This window comes from Phacochoerus africanus, chromosome 3, assembly GCF_016906955.1.
Source record: "Phacochoerus africanus isolate WHEZ1 chromosome 3, ROS_Pafr_v1, whole genome shotgun sequence".
NCBI classification, from domain to species: Eukaryota; Metazoa; Chordata; class Mammalia; order Artiodactyla; family Suidae; genus Phacochoerus; species Phacochoerus africanus.
In genome coordinates this window covers 115,795,013-115,816,590 of record NC_062546.1, presented here as the reverse complement: position 1 = coordinate 115,816,590, position 21,578 = coordinate 115,795,013, and the positions used below count along the sequence as shown (strand labels likewise).

Here is a 21,578-nt window from a genome sequence, read left to right as displayed (position 1 = left end):
GAGCTGCAGCTGCCGATCTACCCCACAGGCACAGCAACACCAGATTCTTAACCCACTGAGCGGGGCCAGGGATCAAACCCTCGTCCTCATGGATACTAGTCGGGTTTGTTACCACTAGCCACAGTGGAAACTCCAAGATTGACTGATTCTTAATGGAGGTCCTTAATAACACCAGCACATTTCAGGCAGATTTTCCATTCCACTCTGCTGCTCTCTGTTCCAGATGAACATTGAACTTGTTCTTTTATCTAAAGGGGATTTCTAAAATAACAGTTTGGTACCATAAATGTTTTCAGATCTCTGTGTTTCGTGAATTGGATAGTTAAAATTTGGTTTATTTTAGGATACGGTGCCTTTATCATTTTACTTAGAGGTTAAATGTGGTCTCACTATGTACATGGAAATTTTTTGTGTAACCCCCACCCACCCCAGCCCTATCTCGGTCATTACTTAAGGCATTCACATTGCTATTAGTTAAGCAAAAGTGCATCATTCAGAACTATACATCTGCCTGTGTTCATTCAGGCTGCCACTGTGGGCCTCTGCATATAAGTTTTATCAGGTGACCCTTTTCTGCAACAATGAATTACTTTGGACAGAGCTCAAGCCCCCCGTAGGGTGTGAGCTGTTTGATGCCCATATAAAATCTTTTAATACCTTTGTCATTTCCTCTAACACATGGATTTACAGAATCCCGAGGGGACTTGGTTTTTATTGAAGATAGAAATTGCCATGAGCAGTCAGTAACAAAATGAATTAATATATGATATATTTTATGAAGTCCATTGTAAATATAATTTAAAGCATTAAAGAAGAAAAAAAAAAACAAAAAAACCAAAAAATGCTTCTCAGATCCTATCCTGAAACCTTTCTTATTCTATGGGATGCATGTACCTTTTATTTTCTGAGGGAGTTTATCAAATTTTTATGACTTTAAATTGTTTGCTCTCTTATTATTTCCAGTATTTGCTTTATGATGATTTTTTGGCCCTTCCATGAGTTAGCTTTTCTATCAATATGAGTTAACTTTTTTTTCATTATATGCCCACACCTTTGGCATATGGAAGTTCCCGTCCAGGGACTGAATCTGAGCCATAGCTATGACCTACACCACAGCTCTGGCAATGCAGATCTTTTAACCCATTGTGCCAGGCCAGCGATCAAACCTGCATCTCCACAGGGACCTAAGCCACTACATTCAGATTCTTAAGCCAGTGCACCATGGCAGAAACTCTATGAGTTAACTTTTTAATTCCAAATACATTTGAAAGCTTATAATATCTCAAATGCTTTAATATGTGAGGACTCTACCCACTGCCTTAAATTGATCTATTTAATGGACAAAAATTAGTAGAAACAAACTATTGTGTTTATTAAATTCAATGGCACACATAGTACTTGTATATTCCCATTGGCAAGGAGCCTTTTTCATAATTCAGTGTCATTTATTTTCTTCCTTATACAGACATAATTATAGGTGGTTGTACCTTTTATGTCCTACCCTCCCCCTTTACATTTGATCATACTAAAAGTTCTTGAAACAGGAGATTGCCACACCTATTTTGCTTACTCATTTAGGTTCTGGACTTGAGTGTGAATGATAGGAGAGACTCTGTTCAAAATTACATTGATGGGACCCAGAAAGCCAGGTTAGGGTACAGGTGTGCACCCTGTTGCTAAGCTTTATCCTGATGAACAGGATTGCTCTTCCAGTGGTTTCATTAGGTCCCTTTCCCCTTTAGTCATAAAGACTGGTTTGCTTTGAATGCTAGTTACCCTTTCCAGGGCATGGTTGATCTGGGTATTGCAATCCTTGCTTGCTTTGTTCTTTCTCTGAAATGGCCATGGGAAGGCAGAAGATAGGTTCATCTTGGTCATCTTCATATTGCTCAGCAGTTACTTCTTTCTTCTTCCACTTTGTGGTAGTTTCTCTCTCTCTCTCTCTCTCTTTTTTTTTGTCTTTTCTGCCTTTTTCTAGGGCTGCATCTGTGGCATATGGAGGTTCCCAGGATAGGGGTCTAATCAGAGCTTTGCCAGAGCCACAGCAATGCTATATCCGAGCTGTGTCTGCAACCTATACCATAGCTCACGGCAACGCCGGATCCTTAAACCACTGAGCAAGGCCAGGGATTGAACCCGCAACCTCATGGTTCCTAGTTGGATTAGTTAGCTGCTGAGCCATGACGGGAACTCCTGTGGTAGTTTCTTAGGATTCATTTCCTTGCTGAATGTAGTGAAGAAGCAATGAAGCAGAGTCGTCGCTTCTGCTTTTTTCTTTTTATCGTGTTCTCTCCACTCCTCAGTGCCCTACCCTTAGGAGAGACTCATACCTCTTTTGTTTACTTAGGCAAATGTAACTATAAGTGTTCAACTAAAAACTCATAGCTTGTTAGTGATTTATTTTAGTTCTTAGCCTTGAAAGTGAGATGGTATATGGGGCAGGAGAGCTGGGGTAGAGAATGATGGTCAAAGGGCGAGCAGGATAAATGTGTATTCTTTTTAGAAGGTTTAATAATTTGGGGAAGAAACTCTATCCAAAGGAGAATACCAGACAATCTCCAAAGTTTCATAGGTAAAGGAAGCAGACACTTTGAAATCTCTTGGGATTTCAAGAGATTATAAGGGTGCTTATGATGGAGCACCCTTCATCAACATCACTATGTTCACACTCATTTTTTATGGGAGAACCAGATCTATTCCCACCATTATTTCAAAATTTTGAAGCAGCTTGGGATCTTCATGGAACACTTCAGGGTAGCCACTCAACAGACTGAACTGTAAGATTCAATGTCTCACCCCAGAGATATTTATCCTAGTTCTTTCAGCAAAGGTATACATATTCAAAACTGTAGCTTGAGGGGATCTCCTATTCATTTTCACTTGTCCAGTAATACTGAATGAGTATCTGCCTAAAGGTACCACATCTCATTAATTCAATCTCTAGAAGATAATTCTTCTGCACAAGCCTTACAGGCATGCTGTCTCATGATACAAAGTTTCCCAGCACAGATTCCTAGAGCCAGTTGTGCTTTGTGGCCTGATGTACATGCGGCCAGTAGTGTAGAGTGTGTTCTAATATCTTCTTCAATTTCTCAGGAACCGACAATGGTGAAGTCCTCCCTGAATCCATCCCGTCAGCTCCTGGGACACTGCCTCATTTCATAGAGGAGCCAGATGATGCTTATATCATCAAGAGCAACCCCATTGCACTGAGGTGCAAAGCGAGGCCAGCCATGCAGATATTCTTCAAATGCAATGGCGAGTGGGTCCATCAAAACGAGCATGTCTCTGAAGAGAGTCTGGATGAGAGTTCAGGTAAGAATGAGAACATTCAGAAGAATATGTGGAAGTTTCTCAGATTCTCATGTTATATGGCTGGGAAAAACTACAAAGGCCACCCACCATTACCTCATTGGGATGAGATCATATTAACAGCATCCCATAATATAAAAATAAGATGCTTTAAATGACTCCACAACTCCTTTGTGAACCTACTCCAATGTGGTAGAGGGGCATTTTTCATTTTCCTGCTCTATGTAACTTTAAGGCCTAATTTTGTCTGAAAGTTAATATTCTTACTGGAAGGAAAACTAGGCAGTCACTCTTTTCATTTTCTGAATTCTAAATATTTTTCAAGATATAAATCTTTCACAAAATACCTTTTTAAGCAGTATAAATTCAGTTTCTCTGAGCTTCCTCCTGGATATTATTCTTGTGCCCTTTATTCTCCACAGTTCGTGGTTTCTGAGTCTTCTTTAAGTTCTTTGGATTACTGTGTAATGGTAGAGCCCAAATTAGATGACTAAATTTGAATGGGATCTCCACTATAAAAGAATTTCAGGAGTTCCCAGTGTGGCATAGTGGAAATGAATCTGACTAATATCCATGAGGATGCAGGTTAGATTCCTGGCCTCACTCAGTGGGTCTGGGATCCAGTGTTGCCATGAGCTGTTTGCAGACACAGCTCAGGCACTCAGGATCTGGCATGGTTGTGGCTGTGGTATAGGCTGGCAGCTGCAGCTCCGATTCAACCTCTAGCCTGGGAACTTCATATGCCACAGGTGTAACCCTAAAAATTAAAAAAAAAAAGAAAGAAAAAAAAGGAAAAAGAGTTTTAGCACCATTTTTGTTAATTTTGCTGATGAGAGGTGATGATAAGAGTAGTTATCTTAGTAGACAGTGTTTATTGAGCACTTACCATATACCAGGCCTTATCTAAGCATCTGGTAGAAATTATCTTACTCTCTTTTCAACAGCCTTCTAAGGTAGGTAATGCTGTCGTTGCCTTCTTAGAGCCCAAGGAGATTATGTAAGCTGTAGGCTTATGCTGGATCTCAGAGTAAGATTATTTGACTCAAAACTTTCAAAAAATTTTAACTTTTTATCTTAGTATATAATGGAAATAGTGCATACTTTTGGACTTTGGCTCCTCAGACTACCTGAAAATTTAGCGTGGTCCTAAATCCAATCTGGTGTTACTCTAGGTTAGTACTGGATTTACTCACTCATTATCAGATTTTGAATAAGTCAGAAAGCCTGAGTATAATTAAGAAGTCAGTCAGCTTAATTTATTAACTATATACCAGTGCTCTTTGATACATGAGGCTAGACCTTCCTGAGTATTCGAAGAAGGCTAAGAGGCAAGCACTGATCTCTAGGCATTTACACCTACTAACAGGTATAAGAACAATATACCCATAAGCGCAATGCAGATGAATTTACTATAATGTCTGAAGAGAGGTAGTTGGTGCCAGGGAGGATTAAAAGAAAAAAAAATCACATCTAACTAGGATTTTCCAGAAAGATGTGGAAGCCATAGCATTTGAAAGGGACATTAATGAATATGTAATTCAAATAGGCATCACTGGATGCTGCACACTATGGGGGAAAAGGAGTCTTCAGGGTTTGATGGTCAACATTAGCAAATGAAAGCAAGGTGATTTCACAGAACCAGAACAAAATATCTTCAAGTTTGTTTGGAAGCAAAAGACCCAGAATATTCAAAGCCATACTGAGAAAGAAAAATGGAGCTGGAAGAATCAGGCTCCCTGACTTCAGACTATTCTACAAAGCTATAGTCATCAAAACTGTGTGGTATTGGCACAAAGACAGAAATATAAATCAGTGTAACAGGATAGAAGGCCTAGAATTAAACCCACAGGCACCTACAGTCAACTACTCTATGACAGAGGAGGCAAGAATATGCAATGGAGAAAAGACAGTCCCTTCAATATGTGCTGCTGGGAAAACTGGATAGCCACATGTAAAAGAATGAAATTAGAACACTTCCTAACACCATACACAAAAATAAACTCAAGGAGTTCCCCTCATGGTGCAGCAGAAATGAATCCGACTAGGAACCATGAGGTTGCAGGTTCGATCCCTGGCCTTGCTCTGTGGGTTAAGGATCCAGCATTGCCTTGAGCTGTGGTGTAGGTCGCAGACATGGCTCGGATCCTGTGTTGCTCTGGCTGTGGTGTAGGCTGGCAGTGGTAGCTCCGATTTGACCCCTAGCCTGGGAACCTCCATATGCTGTGAGTGTGGCCCTAAAAACAAATAAATAAATAAACTCAAAATGGATTGAAAATCTAAATATAATACTGGACACTGTAAAACTCTTAGAGGAAAACATAGACCAAAAACTCTCTGACATAAACCACAGTAATATCTTCTCAGATCCACCTCCTAGAGTAATGAAAATAAGAACAAAAATAAACAAATGCGACTAAATTGAACTTACAGGTCTCTGCACAGCAAAGGAAACACTAAACAAAACAAAAAGACAACCCACAGAATGGGAGAAAATCTTTGCAAATGAAGAGACAGATAAGGGATTAATCTCCAAAATTTATAAACACCTCCTACAGCTTAATACCAAAAAAACACAAACAACCCCATCAAAAAATGGGTAGAAGATCTAAACAGATGATTGTCCAAAGAAGACATACAGATGGCTAAAAAACACATGAAAAGATGTTCAACATCACTCATTATTAGAGAAATGCAAATCAAAACCACTATGAGGTACTACCTTACACCATCCAGAATGGCCATCATCAAAAAGTCTACAGTCAATAAATGCTGGAGAGAGTGTGGAGAAAAGGGAACCCTATTGCACTCTTGGTAGGAATGTAAATTGGTGCAACCACTGTGGAAAACAATATGGAGATTCCTCAGAAAACTAAAAATAGAATTACCATTTGATCCAGCAATCCCACTCCTGTGCATCTATCCAGAGAAAACCATGACTCACAAAGATACATGTACCTCAATGTTCATTACAGCACTATATACAGTAGCGAAGCCATGGAAACAACCTAAATGTCCATCAACAGAGGAGTTGATAAAGAAGCTATGTTACAAATACATTGTGGAATATTACTCAGCCATCAATAGGAAAGAAATAATGGCCTTTGCAGCAACATGGATGTACCTAGAAATTATCATGCTAAGTGAAGTTAGACAGTGAGACACCAACATCACATGCTATCATTTATATGTGGAATCTAAAAAAATGATACAATGAACTTCTTTGCAGACCAGATACTGACTCACAAGACTTTGAAAAACTTATGGTTTCCAAATGAGGCAGGCTGGCAGGTGGGGAAGGGCTGGGTTTTGGGGTGGAAATGATATAAATTGGGTTGTGATGATCATTGTACAACTATAAATTAGTAAAATTCATTGAGAAATTAAAAAAAGGAAATATGCAAAAAAAAAGAGAGAGAGAGAGAGAAGCACATTCTCCTAAAGTAAAAGTATTAAAAAAAAAAAGCAAGCTGAGTATGTGTTCCATGGAAGTTTGGTTTGGCTGAAGTATAAATGTGATATAGGAGAATAGCAGCTGATAACTGGAAAACAGTTCAGTCAATGTCGTGGAAGGCCTCAAGTATCAGAGTGAGAAGTTCCTTACTTAATTTTATGGATACTTTGCTGGTGGCGGGAATTGATTACAGTGAGCTGGGAATGCAGTGGCCTTGAAGCCATGCTTCAAAAGATGAATCTTGTATAAGCATTTGGAATGGTAAGGAAAAACAGGATTGGGGGAAGTTAGGAAATTAGATAATTTATTTGAGAATATAAGATGAGCTTCCAGAGCAGGGGCCACAGAAATAAGAAATAGATATCTGATGTGAGAAACACTTTAATAAATCAGACTTAATAGCTGAATTAAAGAATAAAGACATGAATAAAGGAGAAATCAAAATTAATCTCTTAACAGAAGAAGACAGGTAATAGAATTAATGTAAGAGATCACATTGGCAAGGATAAAGTTCTGAGATCACTGGACAAACTGCATTTGAAATACTTCTGGGAAACAGTGAAGAGATACAGGTCTGAAACTTGGTAGAATTCAGAATTAGAGAAGTAGGTTTGGTCATCATCAGTAAGGATTGAAGCCATGGAGTCATCAAGAGAGTGGTTAATATGACAAGAAAATGGAACTAGAGATATACCTCCTTGGGAGTCAGAAAGCAGAACATGAGCTGCCAACAAAGAAGTAAGCAGAGGAAGCTCTGTCCCAGAATAAAAGGAGAAAACTTTTAAAAAGATCTTCAGGTGATGTTCTGTCGCTGCCAAGGAATTAATGAAGAAGATGGCAAAGAACTAAACCTGTATATAAACAATTCTAAGCATTCAGCAGTTCTGAACTAATTTGGGATTGCAGGAGAAATGCCTGACTTCAAAAGATAAACACCTAAAACCTTATCACAATTCCCTTTTCATTCCACTTTGGAAGTAGTGTGAGGGAGTAAACAAAAGTGCTTATTTTAGAGATACTGTTCTTCAAACCAAAGCATGCTTAGAGCTCCAGAAACTAAGTGTGAGAATGGGAAGGGATCTCAGTGGTAAACCTAACATTCCTATTTTAAACATGAAATAAAGGTTCCAGAAGATAAAAGTATTTCATGGCATAGCTATTTCTAGAATCCAAAGCTCCTGATCTTCACTTCACATATATTTCCTTGACCTCTATATACAGATTCCTGTGGTCCCCTTCATAATCAAAATATTGACAGGTTCCCTTACTCTGACATAAGCATGGATTTCAGCACATGGCTCAGCATTTTCAATCATGAATCTTTGGAAAACTTCATTTTCCAAGTGTATATTCCCATATTCTTTATTCTTTATTCCTGATTATGTCTGCCTTCTTAGAGCCAATTCCTTATTCTAGGTTGTGTTTGTAGCACTGTTAGATAAGAGTTTCTAACAGCCAAGAGTATAGAGACATTTCCAGGATTTCCGGTGGAGGTTCCTTCTTTAAAGAAGGACTTGGCAAAAGTCAAAGAAAAAGAAGAGGACAGATTGAATCTTGGTGTCAGGAAAGCGTCCCAAGGTTGGGATCATGGATAGACCTCAGTGGATGGGTCTGGCATTGGGAGAGATTGAGTTACGAACAATAGCAGTCTTACTTTACCTTGGCGTGAGGACCTCAAAGAAGACTCTTGATGTTGTGGGAGAGAGCAGCCAAGGGAACAGCATTTACCATCTGAGCAAAAGCCTATGCAACAATGGTAGAATATGAAAGGTGTATGTATCTTATACTCAATCAGCCCAACTGGAAAGGCCTCAGATGCCAGTGGCTCCATGGGGCTGTGTGTTCTATCCTCAGGCATTTGTGTCCTAGATTTTGTTCAGTAATGACTTCAAAATAGCAGAACCCCTTTGGGTAAACTGCTCCAAATAAAAGATAGGAAGAACATTGAGAATGATCAGCTATTTTTTTATGCTACTGCCAGAAAATTCTATATCTGTTCTCATTGAAAGACCTCTTGATAACAGGCCAATTTAACACTATACCCTCTTGTAATTTCACAACATTCTGTTTTGTTATTGCTTCCACCTTCTAATTCCCTTAGCATTGCTAGGCAATTCCATGTCTTCCAGATAGCAGTGTTGATTACATTCTCTGCCTCCATGTAGAAAGTCTTCCCTCTTCACTTCCTTTAAAAAATAAAAATTAAAAAAAAAGACCCATGAAAGTCACCAATTTCAAAGGAACTTGGAAGAACAAAACAAAACAAAAAAATCATAAATGACAAAAATCTGCAGAGATTCTATGCCTCTTAAAAAAATACTGTTGAGAAAGAATTTAAATTTTAACAGCTACCTTTTTGAATTTAATAAGCACAACCTTTTCTTCCAAGTCATTTTGATTGGATCAATAGGAAAGAAATGTCTCTCCCTGAAACTGTTTTTCTCCTGTGTAGTTAATGAAAATCGCTATCTGCCGCACACTGCAATTATGTTTCCTAAGCTCTGTATTAATAGTGGAAAAGTGGAAACTAGAGCAAGGTGAGTGGAGATATTATACCCAAAACCAATGCATAAGTGCAATTAAGCTTGGAAACTAAATGGCCTCAGGTATTGAAAAATAGATACGTTACTTCCCTTGGGTTCTTCGATGAGGGCTTGAGTACAGAGATTGACTACCTTTACAGCCTTAATGGCTTTTGATGGGGTCTGAAAAATAATTCTTGCCAGTCCAGTAGGAGCTAATGACACCAAGAGGCCAAGGACAATGGGGCCATATTTGACAAGAGGTAGAGCATTTTCCATGTTCTTTTCAGAAGTTGGAAGTTACTATGTCAGTATCTTTAACCAACAGAGTCTCCATTTCTAGAGTCCCAGAGAATTGTGCTGTTCTTTTTACTTACAGGTTTCTTTCTTCACAGAACTAATGCGAAATGCATAGGACCTGGGAGTATTCGGAGTCAACACAGAATCTTTTGTATTTCTATAAATTGGTGGCAATAAGTCCTTTCAGTTGTTAAAGGCTGCAAACTGCCTTTGGTCTTTCTGGTAATTTGGCCCCGTCATCTACCAGTTCAAATAAGAAGAAAAAGGATTGTGTGTTTTCATGCAATTTAGCTTGGAAAACCCAGAGCTAGAGTTCTTTCCTGCAGAAAGCACAATTTATTTGACATGAGTTACTATGTTTGCACAGACACGGCTATACCTCTTAGTAATGTACACTTTTAGTTCCCTGCACAAGCCAAACCATCCTCTTTCATTTGTTCTGCCTCATTTCATTTGGAAATATGGGAAGTCTTCTTCCTTGTGCTTTTCCCCTGTTGACATCTTGAGTTGAGAGGCAATCCCCATTCAGGAATCATTCCCCCGAGAAAGGTTTGGATTGTTCAATAACATAGAAATGAAGAGTGTTAATATTATAATAAGAAGGTACATGTGTGTGCACACATACACAAACACCCCCAACACAGAAAACAGCAACCCACAAAACCCATTTTTGGCAATCAGGATAGTGTAGCCTCGGGGTAGCTTGAGTTATCAATAAGCTAAACCACTTCTTTATTGGTCAATAAAAATGGAGTTCCCTTACAAGGCTCTGTGGTTCTTATGTTATTCTACCTTAGAGTTATTGAACTCTAATGAGTGAAATAATGTCTATTTCAGTGTGTTATGGGAAAAGTCTCAACTCCGGTAAACTAATATTTTTCTTCTTAAAGAATATCATTTCAGGGATTTCACCATGTGTGATTTCCTTGCTAGCAACTGGACTCACTCTCTGTGGGTAAAAGGTTAATGGACTGTGTTGAGAAAGGGAGAAGAGTAGCAATGAAAATGTATTAAATCTTTAAAGTTTCTGTCTTAACTTTGCTGTGCCGGTGATGGGGATTTGAATATAGTATCTTCCAGAAAACTGTTAATTGAAGTTACATTCAGTGATACACAAATCATCAAGGTACGTTTGGGAAGCATATATTTGAGATCACATAACACAGCAATAATCAATCTCTCAAGTGTTCCATTGATAGTTTGTGGGTTTAAAACTCACTTTTGTGTAGAAACATTCTCCCACCCCAGATTTCTTCTTGTTCATCACTGTTTTTCAGAGGACTGACATATCTTCAAAGGTTTTCAGGAAAATATTATGAATTCTTTCTAAAATCTTGTGACAGAATATGAAGGCCTTGTCTCTTGTGTCTAATTAAACTTTTGCTACAAAAAGTTGGAGACCATTTATTCTCATTCCACTCATAGCAGGGATAGAAAGCAGCTAAGCATTTTATCGAATTTTGTAACCTTTTCTGATCTTGGTCAGAGGTTTGTTATAAACCCTTGAACAATGCCTACGGACTTTGTTGAGCTTTTCTGTTCATACAACATTTGGATGTGTGTTTCTTTATTTGAAGCCATGATTATAAGCCTCTTAAACTGAAGATGGTGTAGTGGTTAAGAGCATGGATATCAGTGCTGAGTGAATACCTACTATGTTTGAAATCTGACTCTCCATTGAGAGACTTTTTAAGGTATATATGTTGTTTAGCTTCCTTTTACCTTGGTTTCCCCATGTATGAATGGCAGTAATCATTATATATATCCTGTGGAACTATCATAAGGTCATAGAACCTAATATACAAGACGACATGCTTAGCTCAGATCTGGTGTATGGCAAGTTCCTATTCAAGACTAGCCTTCAAAATGATAAATATAAAATTGCTGGAGTTCCTGTTGTGGCTCAGAAGGTTAAAAACCCAGCTAGTGTCCATCAAGATGTGGTTTCAATACCTAGCCTCACTCAGTGAGTTAAGGATCTGGTGCTCCCTGAGCTGTGGTGTAATTCGCAGATGTGGCTCGGATCCTCCATTACTGTGGTTGTGGCATATTCTGGCAGCTGCAACTCCAATTCAACCCTTAGCCTGGGAACTTCCATATGCTGTGGGTGCAGTCCTAAAAGCAAAAAAAGAAAAAGAAAATTGCAATTTTTTTTTTGAATGGGGCAAGTGGCTGGTGATAGGCTTCAGAAAATCAATAGAAAAATCATAAACTTTTACAATTCCAAAAAGACAACAGGGCTACTATTATTAACAGAGAAACAGAAATAATTGTCTTTATAGAATGACTTTTTATTTGCCTGTGACTCACTCCATCCGTTTACATTTCATCATGGCTATTCTCAGAGCCCCTGATGGCACCTTAAGAGAAAGAAGCTGTATGATATATGCCTGACTTCAGGGCATGATCCACCAAAAGGAGGTAGTTTCAGTGACTGTGGGAATGGAAACCCATTGATGGGGGTAGTAGGGTTGACAATCAGGACAGTGTTTCCTACAAGCTGGGAGTAGGATGTCTGAGTCATTCAGGGGTTGCTGTCCTCTAAATAAGCCTCCCCTCTCCATTTCTGCCTCTTAAGTTTCTCTTCTCTCCGTTATCAGGCAACACTATCAAGTTAATTTGCTTTCTTCTGCCAGACACCTCTGTGCTGATTAATTCAAATCTCCGGTGAGGACGAAACTGGAGAGCTTGGGTGTATTCTTAGTTTCTGTACTTAAGACTGAACTTGTGGTTCTTCTGAGAAATACGTGGAGTGGTTATTATCCAGGGGAAACTAAAGAGTATTCATTAGGCATAGTGCACATTCAAGGGATGACTTTTTTTTTTATCAAAATACATTTTAATCCTGTTGCTAGGATGAAGTGGCAAAAAAACTGTTAGCCCTAATTAAGCATCTGCCAGTAAAATGAAATATGGTTTTACCTTTTAATTATCTCCATTTAATTTGCTACTTTCAGTAGCCTGTTGGCCTCAAGACATCTAAGCTCCCCCAATAAAATGGAGGCACAGTTTCATGAAAAGGTTTCCCTCTGTATCAGAGTTTTAAAACTTCAAATATGGATCACATTTATGTATCTTTACCAGAGCTTTGTCCTAGACACCAAGCTAAATGTTAGGTAAAGACAGAGCCTTTAAGTCATAGGTGTGTGGCACCCATGCCCAGAAGCTTTAATGATAAGGACAGGTTAGGAAGCCCCTCTTGTGCATTATTGTACCAATCCGTGCAACTCCTGTCATAGCAGTTGTCACCCTGAATTGTCAAAAGTTGAAATGTCTCCTGTCCAGCCTATAAGCTTCTTGAGGGTGTGAATCTCTATCATTTACTTTTCGGTGGTATCTTCAGCACCTGGGACAGGGGTGGGTACATATGAGGCATGCAATACAATTTTTTTCAAATAACATATGTTGTAGGAATTCCTGTCATGGAGCAGTGGAAACGAATCCGACAAGGAACCATGAGGTTGTGGGTTCTATCCCTGGCCTCGCTCAGTGGGTTAAGGATCTGGTGTTGCCATGAGCTGTAGTATAAGGCATAGACACAGCTTGGATCTGGCATTGTTGTGGCATAGGCCAGCAGCTGCAGCTCCGATTAGACCCCTAGCCTGGGAACCTCCATATGCCACAGGTGTGGCCCTAAAAAGCAAAAGCAACAACAAAAAATGTTGTGACCCATAAGACATCTTTGCTCTATTTCCTATGATATGGGACCCACAGCAAAATAATAATAATAGAATAGAAATAATAGCATTGTGTCAAGATGAAATAAAATGATTTATTAATGGCATTAATAGAAGGAAAGAGCACTATAAGTGGTATAATAATTAATAATGGTAATATATTATTCAAAATATGGGGAAGCCTCTCATTGTTCAAACTTGTTTTCTCAGCTCCAAACCTAGGAAGAGATAAGTGAAAAACATCCCCTTGTATAAGCAGTGCACCTGCTTCTTCCAGCTAAGTGGGCTGTTTTCTGTTTTCTTAGGAGACAGTGGAGTAAGGCAGGGCTAGCTCAGAGCCAACTCCAGGCTTTAGAGGGACTGAAATACTTAGGGAGATGATGGTCTGTTAGAGAAGGCTCTTGAATATGAGATGGTGGCTTTTTGTGGGGAGTTTAATTTTTTTCCTGTTCTCCCAAATTGAGCAAGGTCCCATGCTACTCATAAAGGTCTATTAGAATAGCTCTTTGGAGTTTTGTCCCTGGAAGCTGTATAGTCATTCTCTTGGTTAATTCCCAGTCATAAAACATTATAATGTGGAGAACCAGGCACAGAGAAGGTAAAACACTGGACTAAAATGGTCCAGGGAAATTGACCCAGAGACTAGGATAAGAAAACAATCCCCCAAAACCTAATTTGCTGGCCTCTTACTACTTTTGTGTGGTTTGGGAATATGGGAGGAGGAAGAGGAATTTTCACCTCCCTTCTAGAATCTGGTTATTTAGTGAGCACACCACTACCAAGAACTTGAAAAGGTTGGACATCGAGTTGTAATGAGATCCTGAGCATGGAGAACTATGTCATATCCTCCCTAAGCACCCATGCCTAGGTGCATCTGAGAACTGGTTGGCAGCAATAGTCATGGCAGGATGCTACCAATGGGCTTCCTGCAAGAGTGACAGTGAGCATAGATAATAGGGGAAAGGGTGGTGTGTGTGGAGGATGGGGGGTAGAAGGGGAGGGGGCAACTGTTAGTAGGCACAGGATGCGATTGGCGCTGAATGTTAAGTACCATTGCAGAACTCTTTCTTTTCTGCAGAACACATTAGGACTAGGACTAGAGCTTTTATTAAAAGTTGACCAGAAATACATAAATTTCATCCTTTTTCTCTCTCCATTTCTTTCTCCTGTCTTGTGTATTTCTCTTCTTTGAGCCTTAAAGCTTATACCTTCAATTAGCTTGAAAATTCCCTAACTTTTATTCTCCCAACAGGATTAGACCTGCTAAGAGTAACTAGTGTTTCCGATCTGATAAATAAGGGGATTACAGCAATAACTGCTGTCAGCATTTTTCTCATTTAAACAAATAAAGCTGACAAATGATGAAGTTCTGTGCTGCTCTGTTATGTTTAGTACATGCAGAGCAATTATTCATACGCTGCCAACATTAGTCTATCTACAACTAAACCATTCAACAGCGTAGAAAGCTTATTAGCATACCAGTCCCATAGTCATATTTTTATCTTCTGTAAGACTCTCCTCCATAACAAAGGCTGATGGTTATAATTTGCACAATAATTTAAAGGGTTGGACTTTTCCGTGCTTATTAGAGTTCTACAAGTTATCAGGTACAATGCTCTTCTTATTTATGAGATGCCATCTTCTATTTGCCTGGGATTTTTGTTCCCCTGTAGCATTTCCTATGAACCAGTTTGCTGCCATCTTTTGAGATGAAGTACATGGCTGTTTGTACAACACAATTGGATGAACTTCAGGGCAGGAGGATGGGTGGAGGTGTCCTTACATAGAGCTGCTTTCAACGGGTGTTTCTCATGTATATGTATTTATACATATTTACATATGCATATATATGTAAAATATATCACAATATAGAGCAATAGTGAAGATGTGAGAGAGAATATACTCTTTAAAAGTTTGCATTTTAGGAGTTCTGGTTGTGACTCAGCAGGTTAAGAACCCAACATAGTGTCTGTAAGGATGGGTTCCATCCCTAGCCTCACTCAGTGAGTTAAGGATCTTCTGTCACTGCAAGTTGCTGCGTAAGTCACAGATGTGGCTGGGATCTGGTGTGGCTGTGGCTGTGGTGTATGCCTGTAGCTGCAGCTCTGATTTGACCCCTATCCTGGGAACGTCCATATGCTGCAAGTGTGGCCATAAAAAAAAAATTATTAGGGTTGTTGTTGTTGTTATTATGGTGGAGAAAAGTATAATAGAGACAAAATATTTATGATTTTCCAAGGGTTTTCTCAGAGGGCATGGTTTGGAAAGGCTGAAGGCCTTGTGTTTGAAGGAAAAAGATCTAATCCATAGAGTCACTATGTGTTTGTGAGGTGGGGGGAATGATGTCACTTGTGGCTTTTTAAAGAAGTTTCACACTGTGATGCTGCCTGAAGGAAAAATAACTCTGTTTGGGAGTTGCCAAGTGGCTCAGGGGGTTAACGATCCAGCATTGCCACTGCCTTGGCTCAGGTCACTGCTGTGGTACATGTTCGATCCCTAGTGCCCAAGAATTTCCATGTGCCATCAATGCAGCCAAAAAAATAAACAACAAACCCTGCTATGTTTGGAAATAGTTGGTTTATGTTGGTTTTGCTTCTTCAAACCCATGGAGAGCTTCTGTGAATGACAAGAAACTGAGCCATTGTAATACTGAAATGCTGCTTCATTGCTTTCCTTTTAGCTAGGGTTAGTCTAAACTTCCTGATAACAATGGAGAGAGATCAGGTGTGACTTCCATGGGGAAGGAGTGTGGTCCTTGGCTACCGTTTATGCTTTCCAAAACAAATGTATACCTGTCTATCCATGTGTAATAACTGTGTTTTCAAGTTTTTGTGTCTGGTGCTGACCTCTTGGAGCCTTGCTGATCGTCCAGGATTCTTGCCCGGCCCAGGACTGACTAATCCTTAGAGACTGCAGATAGCTCCCTGTGAGCACACCTTTCACACCTGAGCTGTTACCTGGACCACTTCTATAATCAAGCCCTTATACTCCCATATATGCTCTTATACTCTGGCCACCATTCCTCTGTCCTAACCCGGGACTAGGTACCCAAAAAGCAGAGGCAACTATTCTGTCCCAGAACCCACTGAAATAATGCAAGCTAGCTAAATATTTTCACCTTGCCTCTCCATTTCCTTCCTGTGGAAACCTCAATAAAGGTTCTTGCCTGCATGTTCCCTGACCCCCTCTATTTGCTGACTGACCCTGGTGCTTCTCCCTGTGGCCCTGGGTGCTAGGCCTCCTGTTTCTAGGGAGCTGGTATGTAGACTTATTCCTTCTTGATGGCCATTTCTGTGCTGAGTGCCTTATTCTACCTTATTAAAACAGGCCCCAGGTACCCTTAAAACACCATGGTGCCTAGATTAGAGTATAGCACATTTTAAAATTTGGATAGAGCAGAACTCTCTGCTTTATAAACTTGATAATCTTGAACTGTTTTGGGAAGGTGTCTATTTGCAGCCAAGAGGAAGCTTATGGGTTTAGACAGTCTTAGAAGATGGAAAAGGTAAAAAAAAAAAAATATATATATATATATGTGTGTGTGTGTGTGTGTATGTGTGTATATTTGTATACATATGTATGTATGCATGTATATAAACACATATACATATATGTATATGCACACACATATACATGTATATATACACATGTGTATATATATGTGTGTGTGTGTATAGTTCCCCATGAGCTTGAACACATTTCCGACCTTCCAAGCTTATCAAATGCCTCTTCAGTGAAACTATCTCTGATTCCCAAATGGGTAGCATATTTTCTCTTGATTGGTGTCCCCATCCCACAGTAGGGGAGCTTGGGCACAACAAAATTACCCCACCTCACACCTGGAGACATTGATTTGATATTCTCTCTCCTCCCTTGCTCTGTTCAAAGTAAGATCATCTACCCTTTGTCACAAATCAAAACTAAGAAATATAAAACAGATCCTCTTCTCTCCAGCCTTGTTCTTTATCTTTGTTTATTCAACCTTATTTTCAAATCCTCAATATGGGTCTGCTTTCTGTCCTAATGAATGTTTGGGTAATCTGATTTTCTTCTCTTCACCTGCCACCTCTACCTTCTCATTGTCCTGGTCCTTCCTCTCCCACTTGATTTTATTGAAGTGCAACTTTCTTTTCCTTCAGGGCTGCACTCCTGGCCTGGAAGATCTTAGGCTAGGGGTCAAATCAGAGCTGCGCTGCAGCTGCCAGCCTAAGTTATAGCCATAGTAATGCTGCATCCAAGCCGCATCTGCGCCCTACACTGCAGTTCTTCTCAGCACCGCCAGATCCTTTAACCCACTGAGTGAGGCCAGGGATCAAACTCACATCCTCATGGATATTAGCCGGATGCTTAACCCAGTGAGTCACAAGGGAAACTCTCAAATTTCTTTTTAAAAGGCAGCAACAACATTAACAGTCGAAACATCTCTGAGGCTTCTCTCCTGTTTGATGTAGATGGCTTCGGAGATTCTTACCACATCTCTGACTGGTAAAAGATACACTTGTGCACAAACAGGAAAGATATGAATTACCAGCTGCCCTCAAGATGATTTTCTCCATGTAATATCTCCCACAGATTTAGAAAGTATAACTCAAATTGTGTACACGGTGATTTATGTGGCCATGAAACTCTCTCCCCACAAACTATAAATAACATGTTATTGATTGGGCGGAAGGGAACGTTTCCTCAGCCTGACTAATCCCACACCTCCGTTCCTGTGCTTTAAATCCAACCACCACCCAGGATTTGTAAGCACATTCCACCCCCTCCACCAAGCTGCCCTGGCTTGTTTAGATGATACTGTTGGTTCTGTCCCGTGAATTGCTTTTAAAGAAAAACAGAGTGATACACTTGATTTTTCCTTAAATGTTCCACATGTTGCTCTTATTTTAAATTTTTTAAAATTATAGTTGATTTATAATGTATCAATTTCTGCTGTACAGCAAAGTGACCCAGTCATATATATACACACACACACATACTGATAATATGTATACATACATTCTTTTTCTTTAAAAAAAATTTTTTTTTGTCTTTTCTAAGGTCGCATCCTCAGCATATGGAGGTTCCCAGGCTAGGGGTCTAATCAGAGCTGTAGCCGCTGGCCTACACCACAGCCACAGCAAGGCAGGATCTGAGCCACGTCTGCAACCTACACTACAGCTCATGGCAACGCTGGATCCTCAACCCACTGAGCAAGGCCAGGGATCGAACCCGCAACCTCATGGTTCCTAGTCGGATTTGTTAACCACTGAGCCATGACAGGAACTCCCCCATACATTCTTTTTCTTATATTATCTTCCATCATGGTCTATCCCAAGAGACTGGATATAGTTCTCTGTGCTCTACAGTAGGACCTCATCGCTTATCCATTTTAAGTATAATAGTTTGCATCTACTAACCCCAAACTCCCAGTTCATCTCACTCCCTCCTATCTCCCCCGTTCACCCTTAAAATTAGCTCATTGTAAATGTTGCCCATATTGGTCTTATTTCCATAGTTAAGTATAAGTACCTAAAAATATGGGGACAGAATTGAATTTTGAGAGGTACTTGTATGAAATGCTGGTTTGGGTGTAAGACACATCTAGGTTTAAACCCTGTCCTTCTGTTTACAGACTGTGTGATTGTAGGCAAATAACTCTCTAAGAGCTCTTTCCTCCACCAAGGGGGAATACAGTAGCCTCTACTGCATCAGTGCCTAGTGGAAGTGTAATGAGTAAAGTGGCAAAAGCTTTTCCTGATGCTGGGCACTTGAGTGGAATTCAGTAAGCATCATCTATTTTTCTCCCATGCTGCCTATCCTGGGGCAAGGCACAACCTCTGCCAGTATTTGCTGGAAGATGCTGCAGAGAAGATGCTGACTCTAAAGGCTCCTCCCCTGCTTGTGATGACCTGACTAATACTAGTGAGGAGGATGTCCTTTCCTCTTGGGCACTTTGTGCAAGGTGACTGTCTTTTCCCAAAGAAAGAACTGCTGTTGGTCCTTAGCTGGAGGTTTGGAAGAAGCACCAGGCAGATTTTTTACTGTTAGAAGCGGAATGTAAAGATAGAATAATTTTTAAAATTACAGGAGTTCTGGATCCATCCATGTTGCTAAAAATGCTGGTATTTCGTTCTTTTTGATGGCTGAGTAATATTCCATTGTGTATATGTACCACATCTTCTGGATCCACTCCTCTGTCAATGGACATTTAGGTTGTTTCCATGTCTTGGCTATTGTAAATAGTGCTGCAATGAACATCGGAATACATGTGTCTTTGTGAGTCATGGTTTTCTCTGGATAGATGCCCAGGAGTGGGATTGCTGGATCAAATGGTAGTTCTATGTTTAGTTTTCTGAGGAATCTCCATACTGCTTTCCACAGTGGTTGCACCAATTGACAATCCCACCAACAGTGTCATAGGGTTCCTTTTTCTCCACCCCCTCTCCAGCACTTCTTGTTTGTAGACTTTTGGAAGATGGCCATTCTGGCTGGTGTAAGGTGGTACCTCATCGTGGTTTTGATTTGCATTTCTCTAATAATGAGTGACGCTGAACATCTTTTCATGTGTTTCTCGGCCATCTGTGTGTCTTCTTTGGAGAATTGTCTGTTTAGATCTTCTGCCCATTTTTGGATGGGCTTGTTTGTTTTTTTGGTATGGAGCTGCAGAAGTTGTTTATAAATTTTGGAGATTAATCCCTTGTCAGTGGATTCACTTGGAAAGATTTTCTCCCATTCTGTGGGTTGTCTTTTTGTGTTGTTTAGGGTTTCCTTTGCTGTGCAGAAACTTTGAAGTTTGAGTAGGTCCCATTTGTTTATTTTTCTTTTTACTGTCAGTACTCTAAGAGGTGGATCTGAGAAGATGTTGCTGTCGTTTATGTCAGAGAGTGTTTGGCCTATGTTATCCTCTAGGAGTTTGATAGTGTCTGGTCTTATATCTAGGTCTTGAATCCATTTGGAGTTTATTTTTGTGTATGGTGTTAGGGAGTGTTCTAATTTCGTTCTTTTCCATGTGGCTGTCCAGTTTTCCCAGCACCACTTATTGAACAAGCTGTCCTTTCTCCATTGTATAGTCTTGCTTCCTTTGTCATAGATTAGTTGGCTGTAAGTGCATGGGTTTAATTCTGGGCTTTCTGTCCTGTTCCACTGATCTATATGTCTGTCTTTGTGCCAGTACCTAGAAACTATCATGCTAAGTGAAGTCAGCCATACAATGAGACACCAACATCAAATGCTTTCACTGACATGTGGAATATGAAAAAAGGACAGACGGAACTTCTTTGCAGAACAGATGCTGACTCACACACATTGAAAAACTTATGGTCTCCAGAGGAGACAGTTTGGGGGGTGGGGGGATATGCTTGGGCTGTGGGATGGAAATCCTGTGAAATCATATTGTTATGATCAATTATATAACTACAGATGTGATAAATTGATTTGAGTAATAATAAAAAAAAAATTATAGGAGTTCTGTTTGTGGCTCAGCAGGTTAAGAACCTGGCGTAGTGTTCATGAGGATCTGGGTTCAATCCCTGGCGCTGCCCAGTGTGTTAAGGATCCAGGGTTGCCTCAAGCTGTGATGTAGGTCACAGGTGTGGCATGGATAGCACATTGCCGTGGCTGTGGCATAGGCTGGCAGTTGCAGCTCTGACTCAACCCCTAGCCCAGGAACTTGCATATGCTGTGGGTACAATCCTAAAAAGAAAAAATAATAATAATACAAAGTCAAGATCTTAATTTATCCTTTTTCCTAGTTTCATTCAGCCTTAGCTCTCTTTCTATAAAAGCCTCTCTTTTCTTAACCTTCTCATTCTGTTGCTTGAAGAACCTTCCTCAGTTCTCATGGCTTCAAAAGTAACTTAGTTCAGCTTGTCTTCATCCCATTGGTTGTCTGGAGTTTAGGGCTTTTCCTGGGGTTCCTAGCCTCTTTACCCATCCCATGCTGTCCCCATTGCTCAATGATAGGAAAAGTGGAGCAGTGACTGCCGACTTTTCCAGCAGATCTGCAAAAATAATTCTAAGACACATAGCTAGAGTGACCCTCTCCAGCTGCCATTCACAGGGGTGGGGAGCATTTAGAACCACCTGGAACTATGTTCCTGAGGTTGGTTTGTTGAGGCCTCTTTACCCTTTAGAATCCCAGCAATGAATGTGGTGCTACATTCCTCATAGCATATTTTACTCTAAGAAAGACACAGCCAGAGCACTGTGCCAATGTCCTGTGCAAACTATTCTATTACATGTGAGTCTCATTGGCTGGTGGTACTTTACACTCTACTCCTTCCAGCCTACTCAGCTGTTGGAATTTAATTAGCAGTAATATATTATTGTCAAAGT

At 40.0% G+C, this 21,578-nt stretch overlaps 1 protein-coding gene across 1 annotated transcript in view; it reads left to right on the top strand.

Moving 5' to 3' along the window:
- The first annotated feature begins 2,787 nt into the window (after positions 1 to 2,787).
- Positions 2,788 to 21,578, top strand: part of UNC5D (unc-5 netrin receptor D) — a 258,218-nt gene continuing 239,427 nt past the window's right edge. The window contains exons 1-2 of the mRNA XM_047770238.1: positions 2,788 to 2,830; positions 3,097 to 3,315. Of these exons, the coding sequence (XP_047626194.1) occupies positions 2,788 to 2,830; positions 3,097 to 3,315 (262 nt within the window). The remainder of the gene's footprint in view (positions 2,831 to 3,096; positions 3,316 to 21,578) is intronic.